Source organism: Somniosus microcephalus, unplaced genomic scaffold (genome assembly GCF_052327205.1).
Source record: "Somniosus microcephalus isolate GS21.2 unplaced genomic scaffold, FLI_Smic_1.0 unresolved_chr1, whole genome shotgun sequence".
Lineage (NCBI taxonomy): Eukaryota > Metazoa > Chordata > Chondrichthyes > Squaliformes > Somniosidae > Somniosus > Somniosus microcephalus.
Genome location: NW_028225179.1, coordinates 146,318,561 through 146,346,295, shown reverse-complemented (window position 1 = coordinate 146,346,295; position 27,735 = coordinate 146,318,561). Strand labels below are relative to the sequence as shown.

Here is a 27,735-nt window from a genome sequence, read left to right as displayed (position 1 = left end):
CACAAGAGCGATAATCAAACAAAATTTGACACCGAGCCACATAAGGAGGTATTAGACAGATGACCAATAGCTTGATCAAAGAGGTCGGTCTTTAGAAGTGTTTTAAAGGGAGAGGAAGGAGGTGGAGAGGTTTAGGGAGGGAATTCCAGAGTTTAGGGTCCAGGCAGCTGAAGGCACGGCTGCTAATGGTGGAGCGATGGAAAATCGGGGATGTACAAGCGGCCAGAATTGGAGGAGTGCAGAGATCTCGGAGGTTTGTAGGGCTGGAGGAGGATACAGAGATATAGAGGGGAAAGGCCATGGAGGGATTTGAAAACAAGGATGTGAATTTTATAATTGAGACATCGCTGTACCAGGAGCCAATGTAGGTCAGTGAGCACAGGGGGCAATGGGTGAACAGGACTTGGTGCGAGTTAGGAGACGGACAGCTGAGTTTTGGATGAGCTGAAGTTTATGTAGGGTGGAAGATGGGGGGCCGGCCAGGAGAGCATTGGAATAGTCAAGTCTCGAGGTAACAAAGGCATGGAGGAGGGTTTCAGCAGCAGATGAGCTGAGGATGGGGCGGATTCAGGCAATATTACGGAGGTGGATGTACGCAGTCTTGGTGATGGAGTGGATGTGTGGTCGGAAGCTCATTTCAGGGTCAAATACGACCCCAAGGTTGTGAACGGTCTGTTTCAGCCTCAGACAGTTGCCGGGGAGAGGGCTGGAGTCAGTGGCTCGGGAACGGAGTTCATGGTGGGGAGCGAAGACAGTGGCTTCGGTCTTCTCAATGTTTAGTTGGAGGAAATTCTGCTCATCCAGTACTGGATGTCAGACAAACAGTGTGACAAATCAGAGACAGTGGAGGGGTCAAGAAAGGTGGTGGTGAGGTAGAGCTGGGAGTCGCCAGCGTACATGTGGAACCTGACATTGTGTTTTCGGATGATGTCCCCGAGGGGCAGCATGTAGATGAGCAATAGGAGGAGGCCAAGAATAGGACCTTGGCGGACACCAGGAAGAGAATCCATTGCAAGTGATTCTCTGGCTATGACTCAACAGATAAGAATGGAACCAGGCAACAGGAACTGATAACGCCTGTTAGCCAAATGATGTACTATGTCCCTAAATATAATTTGAGTTCAGCCCTGTTAAATCAGACACGACTACATATATGTTGATTATAATCAATTGAAGCTTTATTTGCGAGAGACTTGAAACATACCAGCAAAGCAGCAACATGTCACAGCAGGTAGAGGACATCGTACAACATTCCCGCCGTAAGACAGCCTCACCTAACAGGGCACAGTGATCACAATGATTGTCTCTGTCCTGGGAACTACACCAACCAAGGCTTCTTCTGTGGAGGATTCACCGTAGCTCTCCTCCTCGGTTCAGGCTCTCTATTTTTATACCCTCTCTTATCATTGTCCTGTGATTGTCAGCGTGTCTCAGCAGCTGCGTTCCCTGGTCCTTCCCACTCTTTAATTATCAGAAAGTGTCAACACAGATGTTTCTCTTCCTGCAGGACTTAGCACCCAAGTCCTTGTAGCTCCTGTCAATGGGTAACAGCACCTTCTCATCCCCCCCATTCTTTCGTGCAGCTGCTCAGTCCGTCCTCACTGGGAACCTGGTCGCCCCCAAGCTTGATTCTGATATGTCTCTCTCTTTAGGCACCGCTTTGACTGTCCCTGGCACCCTTTCTACATTCCCATGCTGGCTTTACATAGAAACATAGAAGATAGGAGCAGGAGGAGGCCATTCGGCCCCTCGAGCCTGCCCTGCCATTCAATGAGATCATGGCTGATCATCCAAATTCAGTACCCTGTCCCTGCCTTCTCCCCATATCCCTTGATCCCTTTAGCCTTAAGAAATATATCTAACTCCTTCTTGAATATATTTAATGAATTGGCCTCAACTGCCTTCTGTGGTAGAGAATTCCACAGGTTCACCACTCTCTGGGTGACTTGACCAACTAACATTCATGTGTCCCTCCTGTGTCAAGTCAGTAAACAGCAAGTAATTCCCCTGGACACACAATGCTAACATTGATTATATGTTCTAAGACACTATGGTTTGGAGATTATATTATACATGGCAGACTAAAGCTGAGAATTGACACCACTCATTGACATTCATAGAATCTTACAGCACAGAAGGAGGCCATTCGGCCCATCGAGCCTCTTTGAAAGAGCTAGCCAATCAGCCCCACTCCCCGCTCTTTCCCCATATCCCTGCACATTCCTCCCCTTCAAGTATTTATCCAATTCCCTTTTGAAAGTTACTATTGAATCTGCTTCCACCCCGCTTTCAGGCAGTGCATTCCAGATCATAACAACTCGCTGCATCAAATATCTCCTCATCTCCCCTCTGCTTCATTACTACACTAACAAACTTCATGAATTCACTTCAGCTTAGCTGCAGGAATCCCTGATTAATCCTTTCCATCCCCGGTCTGTTACATTCATCCGATGTTAACTGGAGTCTGATCACCTATCCGACTTTCGCGGTCACTCTGTCAGACGGGAATGATTGTAAGGAACTTTGTTATAGATCCCAAACTCTGACATTACACACTCATCACAGGAATCACACACATGTTGTAAATAGAGAGATGCTTTAAATGACCAACAAGTAAACCCGTGATCAGATTGCATCGCAAGTATTTCTACAAAGTATTGGATGTATATTGCAGTGACCTTACATCACATGTCAAACACAGTCAGTGAAGCTGAGGGACCTCACATAAAGATCACCTCCAGAGATATAGAGCAGAGCACTAAATACATGTAGAGAAATACATTCAGGACCACAGGGAATGGAATAATTATACAGACCCGATACGCCATCAATTCAGCAGTTTCCAATATCTTACACAGGACATTATTCTTAAAGCAATGTGCTAGCGTGTGTGAGCCTATTCTATCACTATGGTTCAGTTCATTGTTTACTGATACTCATACAATTTACTATTATAAACAGAAGCTGGGATCCTAAAATCAAACTGTTTTCTCAATTGCTGAGGCAGGGGGCGATGGCAAAGTCCAGATATTGAGATTATTTCAGTTATTTATTAAAGTGGGTGTGATTTTCCCAGACCCTGTGGGTATTTATCGGTGATTATTGGTGTTATCGGGTCGGGTTTTCCCAGACCCTGCGGGTATTTATCAGTGATTATTGGTGTTATCAGGTGGGATTTTCCCAGACCCTGTGGTTATTTATCGGTGATTATTTGGTTGGGTTTTTCCCAGACCCTGCGGGTATTTATCGGTGATTATTGGTGTTATCAAGGTGGGATTTTCCCAGATCCTGTGGATATTTATCGGTGAGTATTTGGGTGGGTTTTTCCCAGACCCTGCGGGTATTTATCGGTGTTATCGGGGTGGGTTTTTCCCAGACCCTGCGGGTATTTATCGGTGAGTATTTTGGGTGGGATTTTCCCAGACCCTGCGGGTATTTATCAGTGATTATTGGTGTTATCAGGGTGGGATTTTCCTAGACCCTGCGGGTATTTATCGGTGATTATTGGTGTTATCGGGGTGGGATTTTCCCAGACCCTGTGGGTATTTATCGGTGAGTATTTGGGTGGGATTTTCCCAGACCCTGCGGGTACTTATCAGTGATTATTGGTGTTATCGGGTGGGATTTTCCCAGACCCTGCAAGTATTTTATCGGCGTCATCAGGTGGCATTTTCCCAGACCCTGCGGGTATTTATCGGTGTTATCGGGGTGGGATTTTCCCAGACCCTGCGGGTATTTATCGGTGATTATTTGGGTGGGATTTTCCCAGACTCCTGCGGGTATTTATCAGTGATTATTTGGGTGGGATTTTCCCAGACCCAGCGGGTATTTATCGGTGAGTATTTTGGGTGGGATTTTCCCAGACCCTGCGGGTATTTATCAGTGATTATTGGTGTTATCAGGGTGGGATTTTCCTAGACCCTGCGGGTATTTATCGGTGATTATTGGTGTTATCGGGGTGGGATTTTCCCAGACCCTGTGGGTATTTATCGGTGAGTATTTGGGTGGGATTTTCCCAGACCCTGCGGGTACTTATCAGTGATTATTGGTGTTATTGGGTGGGATTTTCCCAGACCCTGCAAGTATTTATCGGCGTCATCAGGTGGCATTTTCCCAGACCCTGCGGGTATTTATCGGTGTTATCGGGGTGGGATTTTCCCAGACCCTGCGGGTATTTATCGGTGATTATTTGGGTGGGATTTTCCCAGACTCCTGCGGGTATTTATCAGTGATTATTTGGGTGGGATTTTCCCAGACCCTGCGGGTATTTATCAGTGATTATTGGTGTTATCAGGGTGGGATTTTCCCAGACCCTGCGGGTATTTATCGGGGATTATTGGTGTTATCGGGTGGGATTTTCCCAGACCCTGCGGGTGTTTATCGGTGACTATTTGGGTGGGATTTTTCCAGACTCCTGCGGGTCTTTATCGGTGTTATCAGGTGGGATTTTCCAGGCCCTGCAAGTATTTATCGGTGTTATCGGGTGGGATTTTCCCAGACCCTGCAGGTATTTATCGGTGATTATTTGGGTGGGATTTTCCCAGACCCTGCGGGTATTTATCGGTGTTATCGCGTGTGATTTTTCCCAGACTCCTGCTCCACTGCCGGGACCTGGCACTCACCGGGTGAGTCAATGGGTGGAGTGTCGGGCCGTTGCACCACGGGTTTCCAATAAGCTTCAGGTTGCCTGCGCGGTCTCGCCGGAGGTGCCGAGCCTGGGAATATTGTACCTGGTATAAGAAGCTGTTTTATTTTTATAAAGGGATAAAACCCTCATCCTCCTGGATTATTACTGTCCGGGGACAGATTTTCAGCGGGTCTGTGTTTTTATCCCCATAAGTGAGAGATGGACTGAAGTAAGGATAGAGTTTCTCAGTGAATGTATCAGTGAAAGTGTAGATATGGGACTTGTTATCTGAGTTATAAAAGGACACCTTCCCTCCCTCATAATCCAGGCAGACTCGAATCTTTCTCGGGTTCACACTCAGCTCTAAGCTTTTCGATGATATGTCACAAGCCCAGTATTTATTCCCATCTCTCAGGCCCACTGCCCAGAATCCATTACCTGGAGTCAGGTTGATTTTCCCCTTCCTGTTGATAGACTCCTTGGCCACACCTACAGTCCAGGCAGTCTTGTTCCCCACCTCCACCTCCCAGGAATGTTTCCCTGATGTGAATCCCTTCGATCCCAGGACAGAGGGACAGTAATCAAATTTCTCCGGATTGTCGGGGATCAGCTGTCGTTTCCCGATGTATCTCACGGTGCTCATGTCCTCATACAGGCGAAGGTAAGGATGGGCTGTATTAGGGTCCAAGGTGAATGGAGCTGGCGATAGAGGGACACAGATAGAAAGTTAGTCGCTCACTGCAACTTTCGCAGCCGGTTAGTGATTGGTAAAATCGGCAATGATCCAGAATTAGAAATTAATTCAGCAGCGCACAGGGGAAACGGGAAGACACAGTTGAGGAAAGGTTTTACCGGGCGGACACACCCTGCAGTGAGAAAGAGAAAGAGGGAGGGAGAGAGAGGGAGAGAGAGAGAGAAAGAAAGGCAGTGAGAAAGAGACAGTGACAGAGAGAGAGAGTGATAGAGAGAGCCTGAGAGAGGGACAGGCACAGAGAAGGAGCGACAAACTGAGAGAGGGAGAGAGACAGGGGGAAAGAGAGGGAGGGAGAGAGAGAGAGACAGACAGAACTGTTGTGTATGTACCTTTAAGGGAATAACTGGTCTTAGACTGCAGTACCGGCAGTGACCACCCCTGTATAAAAGGCCCTAGCAGGCTTCTGTAGTTTCAGTTTCAAGCTGCCTCTTGTTCAGCAAAGTACCTGTTAAACTGTTCTCCCGAAGTCCGTGTATTATTGAGGCGCGGACTTTACAAGAATGACAGGCAGTGAGAGAGAAAGAGACAGGCAGAGAGACAGGCACAGAGAGACAGGGAGAGAGACAGATAGAGGGACAGGCACAGAGAGAGAGAGAGAGAGACAGGGAGAGAGACAGACAGGGAGAGAGACAGGGCGAGAGAGACAGGAAAGGACAGGCACAGAGAGAGAGAGAGACAGGCACAGAGAGAGACCGAGACAAGGAGAGAGACAGGGAGAGGGAGAAAGTGAAAGACACAGAGACAGGGACAGGCAGAGAGAGAGAGGCAGACAAGCAGAGAGGCAGAGAGAGAGAGAGAGGCTCCTTATCTCACCATCTATTCTCCATCACGGTGCAAAAGCAAAATACTGTGTCTGACCTCCTGAGGCTTTCCAGTATTTTCTGGGGGCTTTTCTCCATCACAGTGTATTGTGATCTACAATAAAAGGGCCAAGGAAGGGATCTGGGCCTTAAAATGTCACGGTTCAGATGTGGTCGACAAGACATTGAAGTGAAGTATAACATGAACAGAAATTCATGATTGACTAAAGGATGTTTATGTAGACTTTCACACAAGGTCAATCCAGTTTTGGTCACACTGAACATTAACACTTTTATATCTAAACACACTGTAATCCTCTCTAGTGACGGTGTCTGGAATTGTCCAGCAGCCCAGGTTTGCTGAATAAATAAAATAATTACAAATATTCTCATTTCAAGTTAATTATATGCTCCAAATTCTTGAGTAAGTGTGGGAAACAAATTATCCCCTTCACACAACAGGAGAGAAAGTATATACAGGTAGTTATCAGGTAGGCAAATGGAAAAGGGATAAACAGTCAGGAGGATTGAAAGAAACCGAGACAGAGGAAGTAAAGGACCAGGTCAGTGAACTGAACGAGAAAAAGTAATCAACAGCTTCCAGCAGTTACACATGCAGAACTGGTCAGTATCAGTTTGATGTCATTGAATACATTTCTACCTGATGAACAAATAGATTGGGTAAAATTAAAATCATTCTGGTTAAAAACATAGAATGTAATCCTGCGTGTGGTGTGGTATAACTGCCAGCCACTCTGATTGATGGGGTCGATATCCTTAGAATAGGATCCCATGAAATTATTACAATTCTACATTTACAGACTCCGCTTTTGTAAAGATTGATCTGTGCACAAAATGATTCTCAGGTACCAACATTTGACTTCAACAGTTATCATATTTATTATAAAAACAGAAAATGCTGGAAATATACCGCACGACAAAAAGCATCTGAAGCAAGAAGAGACAAGTTAACATCTTGGGTGTCGACCCTTCATCAGAACTGAAAACTGAAATATAAGTAAATCCCTGAGTAGAGGGGGAGGAAGAAAAGGGGGAGAACAAATAGCAATAACAACAGAAAATACTGGAAACACTCAGCAGGCCAGGCAGCATCCGTGGAGGGAGAAACAGAGTTAACGTTTCAGGTCTGGGACCCTTCGTCAGAACTGGTAAAAGTTGGAGATGTAACAGGTTTGAAGCAGGTGCAGAGACAGGGAAAGGGGGAGGGGAGGGGAGGAAAGAATTGAAGGCACAGTCTGTGCTAGGATTGAACTCAGGAGAGATAAAATGTTACAAATGGGGATGGCAGAATCATCAACAGCTGCCGCCTGAACAAATGGGGGCTTATAGTCTGAAATTGTTCAAATCAATGTTGAGTCCAGAAGACTATAAAGTGCCTAATCGAAAGATGAGGTGCTGTTCCTCGAGCTTACATTGAGCTTCATTGGAACAGTGTAAGAGGCCGAGGACAGAGAGGTCAGAGTGGGAGTGGAGCGGAGAATTAAAGTGACAAGTGACCGGAAGTTCGAGGTCACTCTTACGGACTGAACGGAGGTGTTCCGCAAAGCGGTCACCCAATCAGCGTTTGGCCTCCCCAATGTAGAGGAGACCGCATCGTGAGCAGCGAATATAGCAGATGCTCCAATCACAGAGAGAACATTAATGGGCTGAATGATCAGATGATTGCAGGAAGTGGGACTAAGTGGTGACAAATCCCCTGGACCCGACGACCTGCATCCTAGGATTTTAAAAGAGGTAGCTGCAGAGATAGTGGATGCACTGGCATTAATCCTCCAGAAATCCCTAGAATCCAGAACAGTCCCCACGGATTGGCAGGTAGTAAACATAACCCGTCTATTTAAGAAAGGAGGAAGAGAAAAAACGGGGAACTATAGGCCAATTAGCCTGACATCAGCAAAATGCTAGAATCTATTATTAGGGACGTGGTAACAGGGCACTTAGAAAATAGTAATACGGTTTGGCAGAGTCAACGTGGTTTTATGAAAAGGAATTCATGTTTGACCGCAAGGATCAGTGCTTGGGCCTCAGCTATTTACAGTCTATATTAATGACTTAGAAGAAGGGACTGAGTGTAATGTATCCAAGTTTGCTGATGATACAAAGTTAGGTTGTAAAGTAAGCTGTGAGGAGGACACAAAGAGGCTGCAGAGATATAGACAGGTTGACTGAGTGGGCAAGAACATGGCAAAGGGAATACAATGTGGGGAAGTGTGAAGTTATCCACTTTGGTAGGAAAAACAAAAAAGTGGAACATTTTTTGAATGGTGAGTATAGTGATCTGGGTTGTTATGGTTGGAGTTGTCCATCGGGTGGTGCTGTAGCCAATGCTGCTGCTAAGGTCAGGGGTTTTTGCTTCCTGCATAGGTCAGCACAAGGTGGAATGCCAGGATGCTGAATGCAGGCCTGATGTTTGCTACTCTGTATGTGTTTCCCAGTTGTTAATAAAGTACTCGTGTTAATTTAAACATCGAGCCTCTTCAAGTTCCTTGTTCCACATTCTGGGTTTATCACATTTGGCGACGAGGGAACTAAAAGGACCCTGATTAAAGAAGAGAAGTCTGCCAGGACATTTAAACAACAATATTACGAGCTGAAGTTAGCTACCAGTTGGAAGAGAGCATGGCTGCCACGATAGGAGCGGTTTCCGCCTTTGATATTCAGGCACAAACCTGGGAAGAATACTGTGAAGTGTTGGGTTATTTTTTGGAAGCAAATGAAATAAATGATGCCGGAAAAAGGAAAGCCATTCTGCTTAGTTCAGTGGGAAGCCAGACCTACAGTTTGATGAGGAATCTGCTCAGTCCTGAAAAGCCTGGCGACAAATCATTTGTTGAATTAGCGGTGTTGCTGAAAGAACATTTCAACCCTAAGCCTAGTGAGATTGTACAGCGGTTCAAGTTTAATTCAAGGAACAGAAAAGAGGAAGAGAGTGTAATGGACCATGTAGCGGTGTTGCGTAAATTAGCACAAGATTGCAATTATGGGAAAAACCTGAAGGAAATGCTGCGAGATAGGCTAGTTTGTGGAATTATGGACGACCGAATGCAGCGTAGATTATTATCCGAGACTGGGCTTACTTATGAAAAAGCATTGGAACTTGCTCAAGCCATAGAGACAGCGAACCGAGATGTAAAAGAAATACAGGGTTCAGACAGGGCTAATGCTACGCAAGTTGCAGGTCAGGTTGTTGTACACAAGTTGAACATGCGTCAGAAACCACAACGTGAGCATGTGAAGGCATGTTATAGATGCAAGGGCAATCACCTGGCGAGTGAATGCCGGTTTCTGGAGGAAAAGTGCTACAAGTGTGGGGAACAAGGACACATAAAATGAGCTTGCAGGGCAAAATCACCTGTGGAGGAATCCAAACCAAAAGGGGAGGACAGCAAAACCAAGGGAGAGAAGTGAAAAAACATGGAGCACACCACATCAGCGGGGAAGCTGAGGAAGAAGAGGACATGTTCAGAATGTACAGCATGTTCGCGAACATTCCAAAAGTGGCTCCTATCACAGTGCAACTGACAGTAAATGACTCTAAGGTGAACTTTGAAGTGGATACACGGTGCGGCGTGACCATAATGAACAAGGCAGAGTGCTCAAAATTGTGGAACCGTGCAAAAGTTCCAGAGTTAAAGCCTTGCTCCCTGCATCTTAAAACATATACAGGTGAACGAGTAGCGACATTAGGTACAGCTAAGGTAACTGTGCAACACAGGGACACAGTGGAACAGCTACCTGTAGTTATAGTATCAGGTACCGGACCAAACCTGTTAGGTTGGGGCTGGATAAAAGAACTTAAATTAGACTGAGGAGCAGTACATCAAATAGATGTGGGCAAACAGTTGACTTTGCAAGAAGTGTTGAGTGCACATGAGAAGGTGTTCAAGGAGGAACTTGGCACATTTAATGGCCCCCCAGCTAAGATTTATGTAGACAAGGAGGCACCGCCAAGGTTTTTTAAACAACGACCTGTGCCTTATGCCATGAAGCCAAAGGTAAAGGCTGAGCTTGACCGTCTATTGAGAGAGAACATACCGGAGCCAGTGAAATGTTCAGAATGGGCAGCTCCCATAGTACCTGTTTTAAAACCGGTCAATTCGGTAAGACTCTGTGGAGATTATAAATTGACTGTCAATCGGGTGTCCAAACTAGAGCAGTATCCTATTCCCAGAACAGAGGATCTCTTTGCAAACCTGGCTAGAGGAAGGAAATTCACAAAGTTGGATATGAGTCATGCCTACTTGCAGATTACACTGGATGACGAATCAAAGAAGTTTGTCACCATAAATACACACAAGGGCTTGTTTACATATAACCGCTTACCGCTTGGTGTCTCATCTAGTCCAGCTATCTTCCAGAGGACAATCGAAGGTGCACTGCAAGGGATTCCACATGTTTCCATCTATCTGGATGACATTCTGGTGACTGGAAGAACCGACCAGGAGCATCTGAGCACTCTGACAGAGGTACTACAGAGATTGGAGAGGGCAGGGTTCCGGCTCAAGAGGAGTAAGTGCACTTTCCTGGGGAATGAGGCAGTGTTCCTGGGACACAGAGTGGACGCTACCGGGCTCCATCCACTCAAGGAGAAGGTACAAGCACTGCAGGACGCCCCTGCTCCTACAAATGTGGCCGAGTTAAAAGCTTACCTGGGACTGCTGAACTATTATAACAGGTTTTTACCAAACTTGTCAACTGTGTTAGCACCTCTTCACAAACTACTGTGCAAGGAGACACAGTGGCAGTGGGGAGAGGAGCAGGGGTTTCATTTGAACAGTCCAAGAAACTGCTGCTGTCGTCAGATGTGCTGGTTCACTACAATGCAGAGAAAGACATCATTCTCTCTTGTGACACTTCACCCTACGGGGTGGGGGCAGTTCTTTCACACTGCATGGAAGATGGAACTGAAAGACCAACAGGGTTTATGTCTCGAACTCCAACACCCGCGGAAAAAAACTATTCCCAGTTAGACAAAGAGGGGTTAACAGTAATGTTTGGGTTACAGAGGTTCCACAAGTACACATATGGCAGGAAGTTCACCATATGCGCCGATCATAAACCTCTCTCTTTTCAATGAAATGAAAGCAGTTCCACAGATGGTGTCACCCCGGATCCAGAGGTAGGCCATGACATTGAGGGCATATGAGCATGTCATCGTCTACAAGGCGGGCAAGTACCATGGGAACGCAGATGCCTTGAGCCGTCTTCCACTGCCAGGCACACCTATCCGTGCAGCTCCAGAGGACAGAGTGTTGATGTTGGAGGACACTGACACGGCACTTGTGACTGCAGAGCAAGTAAGAACATGGACAGGTAAAGATCAAGTACTGTCTAGAGTTCGAGAATATGTGGTGAGGGGATGGCCACAGCATCCAGAAGGGGCTGACTTCACACCTGACAGTGTCAGGAAAACAGAGCTGAGTGTGCAGGATGGTTGCATGTTGTGGGGAGCACGAGTGATTATTCCACAGCCAGCATGACAATCTATCCTAGAGCAATTACATCAGTGTAATCCTGGGGTCTCGCGTATGAAAGCCTTGGCTAGGAGTTACTTGTGCTGGCCAAAGCTAGATGAGGAGATAGAAAATCTAGTCAAGACATGCAGCACTTGTCAGGAACACCGGAAGGCACCAGCAGCGGCTCCTCTCCACCCCTGGGAGTGGCCGGATAAACCATGGAGAAGATTGCACTTAGATTATGTGGGTCCATTCATGGGGAAGATGTTCCTCATAATCATTGATGCACATTCCAAATAGATGGATGTTTATCCTGTAAATTCTGCTTCCGCCACTACTACTATAGACTGCCTGCGTCGGAGCTTCAGTAATCAAGGGCTACTGGAGATCGTGGTAAGTGACAATGCCACTTGTTTTGTGAGTACAGAGACAAAAGAGACCTTGAGGAAAAATGGCATAGTGCAGGTGACCGCAGCTCCATATCATCCGTCCTCAAATGGACTTGCGGAGAGAGCGGTACAAACATTTAAAGAGATGATGAAAAAAAGTGCAGAAGGGAGTTTAGCAGCCAAAGTGTCACGGGTACTGTTCAGCTACAGAATAACACCTAAATCCACCACAGGACTCTCTCCTGCGGAGATGTTATTAGGTCGTAGACTACGCTCCACTCTTGACCTTGTCCACCCAGACCTAAAAAGGAAAATGGAAAACAGACAAACCAAACAAAAAGAGAACCATGACAAAAGAACAAAGAGCCGAAGTTTTGGAGAAGGGGATGCGGTCCTTACCAGGAATTTCAGTTATGGACCAAAGTGGATTCCTGGCTTCATAGACTCAATGACAGGTCCAGTATCATACAAGGTCATGTTGGGAAATGGTAGGTTAGTACGCAGATATGTAGATCAGATACTTACCAGACAAGTGGAAATTGAAATGAAGGTTCCAGATGCAATGGCTGAGGACAGGTTGGCCCCCAGTTATTCAAATGCATCTGTGGTGACACCACCAGGGACAGAGACAATTCCACAGGAACCCATTCGTCAAGAGGGAACCATCGTTGCAGAGTCAGATACTGCGAGCACTGCTCAGGAGCAGCTGGTGGCTTCACAAAGGACTCGCAAGCCACCAAAGAGATTGATACTGACCTGTTAGATTCATCAAGTATGGAACATGGTGAATGGAGACTTCTTATGTGACCCTTAGGAATGGTTGTTTGTTAAGAAATTCATACTGAAATCTTAAGGGGGGAGGGATATAGTGATCTGGGTTGTTATGGTTGGGGTTGTCCACCGGGTGGTGCTGTAGCCAATGCTGCTGCTAAGGTCAGGGGTTTTTGCTTCCTGCATAGGTCAGCACAATGTGGAATGCCAGGATGCTGAATGCAGGCCTGATGTTTGCTACTACTCTGTATGTGTTTCCCAGTTGTTAATAAAGTACTCGTGTTAATTTAAACATCAAGCCTCTTCGAGTTCCTTGTTCCACATTCTGGGTTTATCACAGTGAGTGACTGGGAAATGTTTGCATTCAGAGGGACCTGGGTGTCCTTGTACATGAATCACAGAAAGTTAACATGCAGGTACAGCAAGTAATTAGGAAAACAAATGGTATGTTAGCTTTTGTTACAAAGGGATTGGAGTATAAGAGTGAAGAAGACTTAATACAATTATACAGGGCATTGGTGAGGCTACACCTGGAGTACTGTGTACAGTTCTGGCCTATTCCAGCTCCTATTTGTTATGTTCTTATGAAGTCTGAAATGTACACAGAATATGCTGCAAACACAGACCTCACCCATATTTCATGTCACCTCTCACTGCAGTATTTTATTAATTTATTTCCAATTTCTACCAAATCTTGCCTCTTTTCCTTATGAGAATCTTTCCCATGCATTCTCCCTACCTTAGCTGGCTCCACACTCTTTGCTTCTCTTAATGTCCTATCATTGCCTCACTGACAGGATCTTGTACAATCTAACAGGTTCTCCCTTTACTATGGAGCAGTTTTCAGATCATTGAATGCAGGAACTTTCTCTCTGATTAATCTATCTGTGGTTTGTTTGTCTCTTTATTCCGCCCTGCAAAGAGTTTTACTTATCTTCCAGTCTTCAGTTCCGAAGTAGGATGTAACTAAAACACGAGTCTGTTTTTTGAATGCAAACTGACAAAAGCATAACATTCTATAAATACATTTATTTCAGAATTCCAAAACTCAGTTTATTTTATTTTCCTTTTATTTGTCCCATTATTTACTGACATTGAGAGGAATGTTTCATCATCCTTACAGGTAACTGCAGTAATCATGTTTATTTTTAAACCATTCTTTTGGTGAATGTTCTTGTGCTAGTTATAGTTTGGGCTTTCCATTACCCTCTTTATTGGTGTGAACATCAAATTGCAGTTTCCATAAGCAGACTGTGTGTTCTGTGCAGAGCTCAGAGACTTCGAGGACTCAGACCAGGTATCAGCAGTGACTCAGTGGTAGCACTCTCACCTCGGAGTCAGAAGGTCATGGGTTCAAGTCCCAACTCCAGAGACTTGAGCACAAAATCCAGGCTGACACTCCAGTGCAGTACTGAGGGAGTGCTGCAGTGTCGGACAAGACATTAAACTGAGGTCCCGTCTGCCCTCTCAGCTGGACATGGATTTCAATCTACAGCACAACACTAGAGATGTTGGGGGTACACCAGGAGACCCTGAGAAGGGAGAGAGGTAGCTTCTTGAAGGAAAAACTACACAGAGATTTGCTTATTGGGAAAGGAGTCATGGAGAAAATTGATAGAGAAGTCAAGGAATCCCAGAATGCTCAATGACAGCATCAGGCCATGTCCGTGCCTGTGTCTTTTATTTCGATGTGAGGGGCTGGATTCTCGCCAGTTGCTGGTTTAGTCCACGTGTCTCTGCCACTAACCCACTGATGTCCTGGGGCCCTAATTATTCAAACAGGGCGAGTTAGGAACAGTGATGGTGCTCCTCATTGAGAGACTGAGTTAGCAGGGAGGGAATAGAGCGCTGTTGCAGCCTGTTAATTAAAGGACAGGTGACTTCTTAAACAGCAGGAAACACAAGTGGCAAGAGGTCTGAAGGAGTAGCAGGAAGGACACCCTGATTCTTTGATACATCGATGTAAGTGTGTCAGCTTTTATTCAGTGAAGACACTGCGCTAGAATTGGTGTCCTCCTGTCTCTGGCTACTGTTTTTGTACCACATTCTCCCCTTCCTGTGCACCCTCCTCATGCTTTGTGAATGGATATTCTTCCCCCATCTTCATCATCATCCCCTTCCAGTAGCAGCAAGCTTGTCTTCACTGCGATATTATGTCGTACGTAGCAAGCTGCAGTGATTCTGGAGACTCTCGACAGACTGTATTGCAGGGCTCTACAAGATTTATACAGGCATCGAGAAACCAGGCTTCAAAATCGCATAGGGGGAAAATTTGGTTAGTTATCGCCGCCCATGAGCGCCTGCGGGGGGGGGGCGCTAACAGGGCACTCGGAACTTAGCGCCCGAGCGCAGTAATTTTAGCGCCACTCGCAAAATTGGCCAGCAGCTTTGCGGCAGCACTAAACACTACCGCCACGATCTCCTGCGCCCGCAGATCGTGACGTTAGTCGAGCGTACAATGCCCTGTAGCCCGGAAATTGAGAGGCGCCCCCTGCCTTTGCACCGCCCGCTAGGAACGACAGGTAGAGGGGAACGTTTTCAAGTCAGAAAGAGGATGGGGGAGCGTTATTTAAAGGCGGGCGCTTCCTGCTTTTTCTTATCGGCAACATTTTTGGTACATGTAGGTTGAGCGGGAGAGAGACGTCTGGAGAGATTTAATGCTGTCCTAAGGAGTTTTGGCCCTCAGCACCACTTTTGCGGTTCCTAAGCACCGAGCTCTTTCCCTGGGCCTATCCATTAGTGCTTCCAGCAAAATTCTTTTAGAGGTCTCTCCAGGCCGAGATTCAAGCTGCAATGAGCAGGGTGTGGCTGGCCAGCAAGATGGTCCTGCCCCTTTAAGAACTGGAGGGTGCCGGTCTGTCTGGCTTCCATGGTAACTGTCATCACCTGAGTTTCAGTAGCGTTCTGAGGTAGCACCTCGCTCCCAGACGTTAGTGCCTTAAGAGAGATGTGTAGCGCCTGATTTAGCGCTCAAATCACCTCCGGGGCGATAGAGGCGAATTTTGCAATCGGAGGTGATAATTAGCGCCAGGCATTAAAGTTTGCGCCCGGCCGATATTAACGCCCCAAAATGGACGAATTCCAACTTTTCCACCCTATAGTCTTCTCTATCGCCCTTCTTGCACTGACATAGGTCTCATTATAAAATAACAACAGAAAATGCTGGAAATACTCAGCAGGCCAGGCAGCATCCATGGAGAGAGAAACAAAGTTAACGTTTCAGGTCTGGGACCCTTCATCAGAACTGGAAAAAGCTGGAGATGTAACAGATATTAAGCAGGTGCAGAGACGGGGTGGGGTGGTGGTTAGGAGGAGAGGCAGGAAAGATAAAATGTTGCAAATGGGAATGGCAAAAATCATACTGCATGAAAAATGGGGGCAGGGATAATTATCTGAAATTGTTGAACTCAATGTTGAGCCCGGAAGGCTGCAAAGTGCCCAATCGAAAGATGAGGTGCTGTTCCTCGAGCTTACGTTGAGCTTCATTGGAACAATGCAATAGCCCGAGGACAGAGAGATCAGAGTGGGAGTGAAGCGGTGAATTAAAATGACAAGCGACCGGAAGCTCAGGGTCACCCTTACGGACTGAACGGAGGTGTTCCGCAAAGCGGTCACCCAATCTGCGTTTGGTCTCCCCAATGTAGAGGAGACCACATCGTGAGCAGCGAATACAGTATATTAAATTGCAAGAAGTGCAAGTAAATCGCTGTTTCACCTGGAAGGGGTGTTTGGGGCCCTGGACAGTGGGAAGGGAGGAGGTAAAAGGGCATATGTTGCATCTCCTGCGCTTGCACAGGAAGGTGCCAGGTGAAGGAGAAGGGCTGTTGGGGGTGATTGAGGAGTGGACCAGGGTGTTGCGGAGGGAGCGGTCCCTTCAGAATGCTGAAAGAGGAGGTGAGGAAAAGATGTGTTTGGTGGCGGGATCACGTTGGAGGTGGCGGAAATGGCGGAGGATGATCCGTTGATACTTGGTTTGAGTCACAGGAGCTGGTGTGGTAGGTTAACACATGATGAAAGCATCAAGACAGCTTCCCAGATAGTGGGCTTAATGTTCAATATTAGATATGGGACATCACACACTAGCTCCACATGAATCAAATTAAAGCATTACTTGTTCATGATACTGAGCAGGTTTTCATACAGGGCTTTGATATGTATTCATTCAGTTGCTCCTTGTACCTGTGGGAACCCTGCCAGTCTGTAGCACTGGACAGCTCGTCCTCATTGTTTTTCTGGTTTCATTGGGAAGAAAATGAAGTGAATGGCCCACAGTTTTTTCAAAATTCGTTCATGCGATGTGGGCGTCGCTGGCAAGGCCAGCATTTATTGCCCATCCCTAATTGCCCTTGAGAAGGTGGTGGTGAGCCGCCTTTTTTGAACCGCTGCAGTCCGTGTGGTGAAGGTGCTCCCACAGTGCTCTTATGGATGGAGTTCCAGGATTTTGACCCAGTGACGATGAAGGAATGCCAAAATACTTCCAAGTCAGGATGGTGTGTGACTTGGAGGGGAACTTGGAGGTGGTGGTGTTCCCATACGCCTTCTGCCCTTCTCCTTCTAGGTGGAAGAGGTCGCGGGTTTGGGAGGTGCTGCCGAAGAAGCCTTGGCGAGTTGCTGCAGTGCATCTTGTAGATGGTACACACTGCAGCCACGGTACGCCGGTGGTGGAGGGAGTGATGTTTAAGGTGGTGGATGGGGTGCCAATCAAGCGGGCTGCTTTGTCCTGGATGGTGTCGAGCTTCTTGAGTGTTGTTGGAGCTGCACTCATCCAGGCAAGTGGAGAGTATTCCATCAGACTCCTTACTTGTGCCTTGTAGATGGTGGAAAGGCTTTGGGGAGTCAGGAGGTGAGGCACGCACTGCAGAATACCTAGCCTCTGACCTGCTCTTGTTGCCACTGTATTTATGTGGCTGGACCAGTTACGTTTCTGGTCAGTGGTGACCCCCCAGATGTTGATGGTGCGAGATTTGGCGACGGTAATGTTGTTGAATGTCAAGGGGCAGTGGTTAGACTCTCACTTGTTGGAGATAGACATTGCCTGGCACTTCTGTGGCATGAATGTTACCTGCCACTTATGAGCCAAACCCTGAACGTTGTCCAGGTCTTGTTGCCTGCGGGCATGGAATGCTTCATTAGCTGAGGAGTTGTGAATGGCACTGAACACTGTGCAATCATCAGCGAACATCCCCATTTCTTACCTTAAGTTGGAGGGAAGGCCATTGATGAAGCAGCTGAAGATGGTTGGGCCTAGGACACTGCCCTGAGGAACTCCTGCAGTGATGTCCTGGGGCTGTAATGATTGACCTTCAACCACCACAACCATCTTCCTTTGTGCTAGGTATGACTCCAGCCAGTGGAGAGTTTTCCCCCCGATTCCCACTGACTTCAGTTTTACTCGGGCTCGTTGATGCCACACTCGGTCGAATGCTGCCTGGATGTCAAGGGCAGTCACTCTCACCTCACCTCTGGAATTCAGCTACTTTGTCCATGTCTGGACCATGGCTTTAATGAGGTCTGGGGCCGAGTAGTCTTGGCGGAACCCAAACTGGGCATCAGTGAGCAGGTTATTGGTGAGCAAGTGCCACTTGATAGCACTGTCGATGACACCTTCCATCACTTTGCTGATGATTGAGAGTAGACTGATGGGTGGTAATTGGCTGGGTTGGATTTGTCCTGCTTTTTGTGGACAGGACATACCTGAGCAGTTTTCCAGAATGTTGGATAGATGCCAGTGTTGTAGCTGTACTGGAACAGCTTGGCTTGACGCGCGGCTAGTTCTGGAGCATGAAGAGAGCATCAGTCACCTTCTTTATGCAATGATGCATGACGAATGTGGTAAAGGTCACCAGATGCTGCCTGGAAGGATCCCGGTCCAGATGCAATAAAATTCAAGAACGCAGTGACTTTGACTGCCAGACAGTGCTACTGTCCAAGTGGGTGTGAGCTGCAGGTCATCAGCAAGCAGCGGACAAATCTACCCAAAAGCATCTGGGGGAGGGCTGTATCTTCGTGGGAGGAGAGGCACCGAGAAATCCAGATTAGTGCCTCACAATGGGAGGTGAATCATAAATTTCTCATCATTTGCCAATGATTTTAAATCTATGACCTATGGTTATTGACCATTATTAAATTATAGGTCAATCCAGACAAACAAACTCCACTGTCCCACTCACTGCCCCTACACTTTAATATGCTTCTTTTCAACCAATTATCTAATTTCCTTTTAAAGACTTTACTGACTCCATTTCCCCCTGTCCCTGGTGTCCAGTGTTGCTGAAGACATGGGGGGTATTTAACATTTAAAAGGCTAAATTCCCAAATGTCATAAGAACATAAGAATTAGGAGCAGGAGTCGGCCATACAGCCCTTCGAGCCTGCTCCGCCATTCAATAAGATCATGGCTGATCGTCGACCTCAACTCCACTTTCCCACCCGATCCCCATATCACTGGATTCCCCTAGAGTCCAAAAATCATTCTATCTCAGCCTTGAATATACTCAATGACTCAGCATCCACAGCCCTTTCGAGTAGAGAATTCCAATGATTCACAACACTCAGAGTGAAGAAATGGTCTTAAATGGCCGACTACTTATCCTGAGACTCTGCCCCCTAGTTCGAGACTCTCCAGCCAGGGGAAACAACCTCTCAGCATCTACCCTGTCAATCCCCCTCAGAATCTTATATGTTTCAATGAGATCACCTCTCATTCTTCTAAACTCCAGAGACTATAGTCCCAATCTACTCAATCTCTCCTCATCGGACAACCCTCTCATCCCAGGGATCAATCAAGTGAACCTTCGTTGCACCGCCTCTAAGGCATGTATGTCCTTTCTCAGATAAAGGAGACCAGAACTGTGCACAGTGCTCCAGGTGTGGTCTCACCAAGGCCCTGTACAATTGTAGTAAGATTTCCTTACTCTTGTACTCCAATCCCCTTGCAATAAAGGCCAACATGCCATTTGCCTTCCTAATTGCTTGCTGTACCTTCATGCTAACTTTCTGTGTTTCCTGTACGAGGACATCCAAATCCCTCTGAACACCAACATTTAATAGTTTCTCACCATTTAAAAAATATTCTGTTTTTCTATTCTTCCTACCAAAGTGAATAACCTCACATTTCCCCACATTAGACTCCATCTGCCACCTTATTGCCCACTCACTTAACCTGTCTATATCCCATTGCAGGCTCTTTGTGTCCTCCACACAGCTTACTTACCCACCTAGCTTTGTATCATCAGCAAACTTGGATACATTACACTCGGTCCCTTCATCTAAGTCATTAATATAGATTGTAAATAGCTGAGGCCCAAGCACTGATCCTTGCAGCACCCACTAGTTACAGTCTGTCAACCGGAAAATGAACCGTTTATCACAGATTGATCGTGAGCTTTCAGAAAACCGGCCTCCAGCAGCAGTTTTCAGTTTTCAAATGTAGCTCCTCATGTCCCTTTCATTTCTGACCAGTCTACTCTCACCTAAAGTTGGCTCCCTATTCAAGCAGGAAATAGTATTGGCACCGACTCACAATATGGAAATACCCAAGACTCCAGGATTTGGGACAGGGACACATCCATGGGGCAGGCAGAAGTTCAGCACAGCCCACATCTGCCCTGAAAACGCTCCCACTGGAATTTCTGCTAATTATTCAGCAAAAATGTCAAATGGAAGCTGATCTGACAATTATGTAGTATAACAGAAAACCGACCAGTAAAATCTAGTCAGTTACAAATACAATGAGATATTTATTATAAAAAGACAGGTCCATTCTACTAATAGAGAGAGCTGTTTAATAGCTGGTGTCAGGAAGCTCACACCCACCTGTATTAATCACCGTCAGCATCTTTCTCCACACGTTGTACTGCAGTGACCCAATGTACTTCCCCACATTTATTAAAGGGTAAACCATCTGCGGCTCTGGGAGAGTTCGCTTCGCTCTGGAACAGGAGATAAAGGTCAGTGTTGGATCATTCCAGGGGGGGGCGAGAGATGTTAGAAATTCAATTATCGACTCAAATCAAGGGTGTCAATTATACCTTTTCTCAGTTTCCGGAAATTTCTGCGGAACAAGAACAATTATTAATATTTGTGTTTAGAGAACATTTTATCACAAAAAGAAAGTAACAGACTGGATTCCACAGAAAAGTACATTCTAAATATGGAAAGTTATTGGACTGCCTCTTCCTGTCCTCACTGTACTGTGAGTTACTCCACAACATTACAACTGACTCGATCTGACTGCACAACACAACTCAGAGAGCCACAATCCAATTGTAAAATCCTGAAGTCTCAAATTCTTAGAATTAAAATATTATTTAAAGAGAGTCACTTTAATCTATTCAAGTTGTAACCTGCATGTGTCCTTTGCCCAAAGGAGATGAATGTATCTGTGAATCTATGCCAGTGTTGTCCAATAGAAATGGCTGACTCGCCACAGGTGTGACCAGAGAGACACCGTTTTAACCACGTGAAGTAATTCAGTAGAAAACACCTTACGCACTCACACAATATCGGTACTTCACATGTATATTTACTGAACAAACATCTTTCACCAGTCAGTAATCACAGAAGTAAAGCACTCGCAACAATCACAAAACACTGGCACACTCTGCTTCTCGTCTCGCCATTTTACCATCAGATGCACAAAGAGGTTAAAGTACACTTGCTTAATGCGTGTGAATATAACTATTGAACTATTGGGAGAAAGCTCTGCCTATCTGTGTATCTGACCCTGTGCAGAGCTCTCCCCTGGACAGAGTCAGTACAGTTCCAGCCAGGCAGGAGCCAAGCAATGTGAACACGGTCCTGCCTGGCTGATCCCGGACTGTAGTTACCGCTCTCTGACCAGCAGCTGCAGTGTAAATGCACTCTCGGGGGAGAATGGTCTGACCGTTCTGAGGGGTTTCTTACTCTGTATGAAGTTTATTTTCCTCAATGTTTGATTAGATGAAACTATCCCCTTTTAATAAGAGCAAACAAGCTCCAGGTTTACGGGGAAAAATTCGGTTAGTTTGCACCTCCCGTTAGCGCCCTAAGAGGGCGCTAATGGGCGCAAAGCAACTAGCGCCCGGGCGCGGCGATGTTTGCGCCGCTCATGAAATTGACCAGACATTTTGCGGCAGCGCTAAGCACTACCGCCACGATCTGTGCCCGCAGATCGTGACATCAGTCATGCATGCAAAGCCCTGGTAGCGCCCCGGACCGGATATTGAGTGGTGCCCCCTGCCTTACCGCCTGCCGCTAGCAATGACAGGTTAAGAGGAGCGTTTTGCAGTCGGGAAGGGACTGGGGGAGCGCTATTTAAAGGCGACCACTTCCTGTCTTTTGTTGTCGGCGACATTTTTGCACCACACATTCTAAGAGAGAGAGAGAGACACTTCTGGTGAGATTCAACACTGTGTGAAGGAGTTTTGGGTACTGAGCAGCACTTTGCCGGTTCATTCTGATTTGACCTTCCTTGCATCAATTTAGAAGAGACTGTGGGGGCTGCACTCTGAGGTCTTTCCCTGGGCCTCTCCATTGTTCTTTCCAGCAGATTTGATGTACAGGTCTCTCCAGGGCGAGATTCAAGGCTGCAATGAGCAGGGTGTGGCTGGACAGCAAGATCGCCGCTCCCCTTTAAGAACTGGTCAGCACCACTGTGTCTGTGTTCCATTGCTGACTGACATCACCTGAGCTTCGCCAGCGCTCTGAGGTAGCGCTTTGCTCCTCAGCATTAGAGAGGAGTGTATTGCCTGCTTTAGCGCTCCAATCACCTCCAGTGGCGATAGAAGCCAATTTTGCAGTCGGAGGAATAATTAGTGCCAGGCGCTAATCTTTGCGCCCAGCCGATAATTGTGCCCCAAATGGGGCGATATTGAATTTCTCCCCTTTAGTAGCTTCCATGTTAAAGACAGCCATTAGTGCTCTTGAGTGTGAGACAGAAAACCAAATGTCACAGGTGATTGGTCTTATTTTGGTTAGTGAGTGAGTTTTATATTAGTGAGTGAGATAGAACAAGTCCAGCGAACTATAGACCAATTAGCTGAACGTCGGTAGTAGGAAAGATAATGGAATCCTTACTCAATGATGTAATAGAAAAACATCTCTAGGGCCTAGAAATTCAGTTGTTTGCGCCAGCCGCTAGCGCCTTAGGAGGAGGAGAAGTGGGGTGCTAAGCAGCTAGCGCCCGGGCGCAGCGCGATCTGTGCCTCTCGCGAACTTCAGTTAAGATTTAGCGGCGGCGCAAAACCTTTGCGCGCGCTCAGCTGCGCGCGCAGATCTTGACGTCATTTCTTGGTGCAACGCCCTTTGTGCGCCCCAAACCGGAAATTCAGTGGCGCCGGCCTATTGTGCGCCTGGCGCCCCTAGCGACTGGTAGAGGGGAACGGTTCCCAGTCGCTGCGGGGCGCGGGGGGCGCTAATTAAAGGGGACTCCTCCTGCAGTATAAATGGCAGCCATTTTGCACCACTCCTTCTTTGTGAGAGACGGATCTTTGGAGAGAGACAAAGGTAGAGAGCTTTCTGGTTTGGCTCAACACTCGCACAGGTACTTGTGGCTTCAGGCCACAGCTTTGCACTTGTCTTTAACTTCAGAGTCATAGCATTGATTGGAAACATATAATGGGGGCTGCAATAGGTGGAAACGTTGGGCTTCTCCATTGCATTCAAAGGGCTCAGAGACGCCGTGAGAGAGTGCCAGTCATGGCCAGATGGAGAAGGGGCAACAGGCGTCGGCAAAGGAGGCCTTACCCACCCAGGGTATACCGCCAGCAGTTCTCATATCTGAACATGTCTGAGGAGCAGTGTGTTCGGAGGCTGCGATTCAGAAGGGCGGTGGTCACTGAGATCTGCCACCTGCTTCGCGGAGATCTGCAGCCACAGCTGAGGAGCAGGACGTCTCTGTCGGTGGCAGTGAAGGTGACGGTGGCTCTCAACTTCTATGCCACCGGCTCCTTCCAATCCGCTACTGGGGACATTTCCAACATCTCCCAGTTTGCGGTACATTGCTGCATCCGCCAGGTGACCAATGCCCTTTTCAGAAGGAGACGTCAGTTCATCTCCTTCCCCATGACCGTTGACAAGCAGCAACAGCGTGAAATGGGCTTTGCAGCATTAGTGGGCTTCCCCATGGTGCAGGGCGCCATTGACTGCATGCATGTGGCTTTGCGGGCACCTCTAGAGAATGCCGAGGATTACCGCAACCGGAAGGGCTACCATTCGCTCAACGTGCAGTTGGTGTGTGACCACAGGCAGCTCATCCTAGCTGTCAATGCCCGCTTTCCAGGCAGCAGCCACGATGCCTTCATCCTGCGCCAGACTTCTGTGGCAGACATGTTCGAGGCCCAGCCTCACCCACGAGGATGGCTTCTCGGGGACAAAGACTATCCTTTGTGCACCTGGCTGATGACCCCGCTCCATGCGCCCAACACCCCTGCTGAAGTGCGATACAATGACAGCCATCAAGCAACCAGGAACATCATTGAGCAAACAATCGGCGTGCTGAAGCAACGGTTCCGCTGTCTGGATCGTTCCGGGGGAGCCCTACAGTACTCGCCTGAGCGAGTCTCCCATTTTGTGGTCGTTTGCTGCATGCTGCACAACCTGGCTATCCGCAGGACTCAGCCACTGCCAGCAGACATTGGAGGACCACCAGAGGAGGAGGAGGAGGAGGACCAGCACAGGAGGGAGGCAGAAAGTGCAAGGGCCGCCCGTCGGCGGCTTATTGCAAGTCGGTTCTAGGCCCCCTCTCAGGGAATGGCTTGTGCCAATGGCAGAAGATGAATGTAGCCGCTCCACAAGCCCTCAGCCGAGCAGGGCAACCAGGACTTCCAAAAGAAAGCATGGACAGTGTGATTTAAGAAATTTTTTTACTATGATACCTCTGTGCCCTTCCCACATGACAAACTAATGGAGAGAAACCCCCCCCAAAAACACAAATACACCAGTCTCGGCCTTTACAAGTAAAACAAATATGCCAGTCTCAGCCTTTACAAGTAAAACAAATATACCAGTCTCGGCCTTTAAATATGAAACAAATACACCAGTCTCGGCCTTTAAATATGAAACAAATACACCAGTCTCGGCTTTTATAAGTAAAACAAAACATTTGGCCACACCTTCTACTTTTTCCCCTGCGAGGGTGATCCGTTTCGCTTCCGTGACTGGCCCCTACCCGCCCTGCAGGTCCTCCTCAATGGGACCCCAGTGGCTGCAGCAAGGCTGGGGGAAGGCTGCTGAGGGTCAGATGGTGAGACGGCAGATGCCCTTGGGGGTCGGCCTGGACCAGCTCTGGGCCTGGAGGGGCCGGCTGCTGACTGCTCCAACTCTGCTTGGGTGGCAGCAGTCTGTCCAACAGTTGGTGGCAGCTGCAATGGAGGAGGGACAGTGTTGGCTGCCGGAATGCTGCCAACTTGACAGATCACAGGCACTCCCTGGTTGCCTGATACATTGGCACGCGCATGGGCCAGCACTGCAGCATGTGCAGCAATCTGCTGAGGCACAGACTGCTGGGCTGCTGCGGCACAGCGCGTGCCCCGGCGATGCCTGGCCGATCCAGCGAGTGTGGCAGCAGTTAGTGCCCGTGTGGCCCTGGTCTGTGTCTGCATGACAGCAGCCAGTGAATGCACGGCATGACTGAGCACTTGGCTAGAAGCCGCCTGTGAAGCAGCGAAGTCCTGCTGACTCCTAGCCTGTGCTGCCGCGATGTCCTGCAGACTCCTGGCCTGTGCTGCACTGAATTGTTGCAGACTCCTGGCCTGTGCTGCACTGAATTGTTGCAGACTCCTGGCCTGTGCTGCCCCGAATTCCTGCACACTCCTTGCCAGTGACTCTATGGAGTCAGGCATCCACGAGCTCAGTGTGCCTGTGCTCAGCCTGGGCGCCCATTTCCGCTAGGAGCCGCACCTCCTCTGTGTTCACCGTAGCAGGACTGGAGGCCGCACTCACCCTCCAGGGAGAAGGCCGCCGAGCTTCCCCACCCCTCCTGCGTTGCTGCAGCCCGCTGGTCCCTGGAGCTTCACTATCCTCCGACCCTTCCCCACTGCTCCCCTCCAGGGAAGACGTGTCACCATCATGGCCATGGGCTGCCTCGGCTGAGGGTGTCCCTGATGGTCTGGCTTCCTCTTCCTCCTCCTCTATGTCTGACTCGGACACAGTGCCAGCTTGAGGGGCCGCCTCCTCACCTGGCGAATCACCATCTGAAAGCAGGGAGGCACAAGAGTTGCTTTAGAGTGAGGACAGGGCGGCAGCGAGGGAGGCATGAGTGCTGCTGTGCACTGCATTGGTTCGATAGTGGCAAAGGATGCTGGTGTGAGGCGCAAGTGGAAAGGGAGAAGTCAAAAAGGTGATGACCTTACCATTGGTGCCCATAACAGGGTCAGCATCTCCAGTGGCGACGGGGCCACTCAGCCGGCCTGCCATGATCCGCTCCACTCGCTGCTCGAGGTCGCTCAGCTGTTTCAGGTCAGGACGGCCTCCCCCGGTCTGTCGCTGCTGTCTTCTGTTATGCGCCAGCTTGGCCTGCAAGAGAAAGGACCGCCTCTAAGTACAGTGTCAAGCCCTGATCTTGCCCGCACTGCCTCCCATGTTCGATTAGCCCTGACAGTGTCAAGCCCTGATCTTGCCTGCACTGCCTCCCATGGTCGATTAGCCCTGACAGTGTCAAGCCCTGATCTTGCCCGCACTGCCTCCCATGGTCGATTCGCCCTGACAGTGTCAAGCCCTGATCTTGCCCGCACTGCCTCCCATGGTCGAATATCCCTGACAGTGTATAAAGTCCTGATTGCGCAAGTGCTTTTCATGACAGTCCCATAGCTGCTGGATGAGGGCTGGCCATTAGGGCTTTCAGACCTGTTTGGCCATAAAGTGAGGTGCACATGCAGGGATGAGGAGGATACTGGAAAGGGTACTCACCCTGACAACCCGAGTGAGGTAGTTGAATTTTTTCCGGCACTGGGTTGGTGTCCTGCCAACCACGCTGTTGGACGTGACCCTGTTTGCCACATCCCTCCATGCTTTCCGATATTCGGCAGGCAGCGGCCTCCTGCCACCCTCAGGGAAGAGGATATGGCGCCTGCGGTCCACTGCGCCAACCAGCAGCCTCAGGTCACCCTCGCCGAAGCGCTGCGCTCTCTCCCTGGCCTTCTCCATTCTCCTGGGCGTGGAGCTGTTCCAGAAGCAGTGTTCAGGCCTTGCCTTAGGGCTGCAGTGTGCAGGGCATGGCAGCCAAGCAATTCCACCCTCCCCCTTTAAGTGCTGACCGGCGCCTGACTGTCTGCCCTCAATGAGCAACTCGCCGCACCTGCGCTGCACCTGCCTTCGGTGTTTGAGCCCCGGATCGCCGGCTTAGCGCCTAATGATAGTCGTGCATCACCTGCTTTAGCGCAGCAGCAACCTCTTGGGGCGATGCAACTGAATATCGGCGAAGGTGGCGCTAAGTTGCACCGGGCGCAAAAGTTAGCGAACGCCATGCTGTAGCACCCCAAACGTGGCTATACTGAATTTCTAGGCCCTAGAATCTGAAAATATAATGAAGAATAGTCAGCACTGATTTCAAAAGGGAAGGTCATGCTTGACCAACACTATTGAATTCTCTGAAGTAACAAAAAGGGTAGACAAGGGAATTCAATAGAGGTAACATATTTGGATTTCGAAAAGGCCTTTGATAGGGTACCGTATAGTAGACTCGTGACTAAGGTCAGAACATGTGGAGTCAGGGGACAAGTAGCAGAATGGATAGCAAGCTGGCTACGGAACAGAAAACAGAGAGTAGGGGTTAAAAATAGCTACTCAGATTGACAAAAGGTGTAAAGTTGTGTTCCACAAGGATCGGTGCTAGGACCACTGTTGTTCATAGAAACATAGAAGATAGGAGCAGGAGTAGGCCATTCGGCCCCTCGAGCCTGCTCCGCCATTTAATGAGATCATGGCTGATCATCCAAAT

At 48.1% G+C, this 27,735-nt stretch overlaps 1 protein-coding gene across 1 annotated transcript in view; it reads right to left on the bottom strand.

Annotated features, from left to right (window-relative positions):
* Window positions 1-1,156: 1,156 nt before the first annotated feature.
* LOC147096202 (zinc-binding protein A33-like) overlaps window positions 1,157-27,735 on the bottom strand; it is a 41,064-nt gene continuing 14,485 nt past the window's right edge. Inside the window, exons 4-6 of the mRNA XM_085975070.1 lie at window positions 20,849-20,871; window positions 20,634-20,749; window positions 1,157-5,326 (exon numbers count right to left, since the gene is read on the bottom strand). Of these exons, the coding sequence (XP_085831196.1) occupies window positions 4,755-5,326; window positions 20,634-20,749; window positions 20,849-20,871 (711 nt within the window). The 3' untranslated portion in view covers window positions 1,157-4,754. The remainder of the gene's footprint in view (window positions 5,327-20,633; window positions 20,750-20,848; window positions 20,872-27,735) is intronic.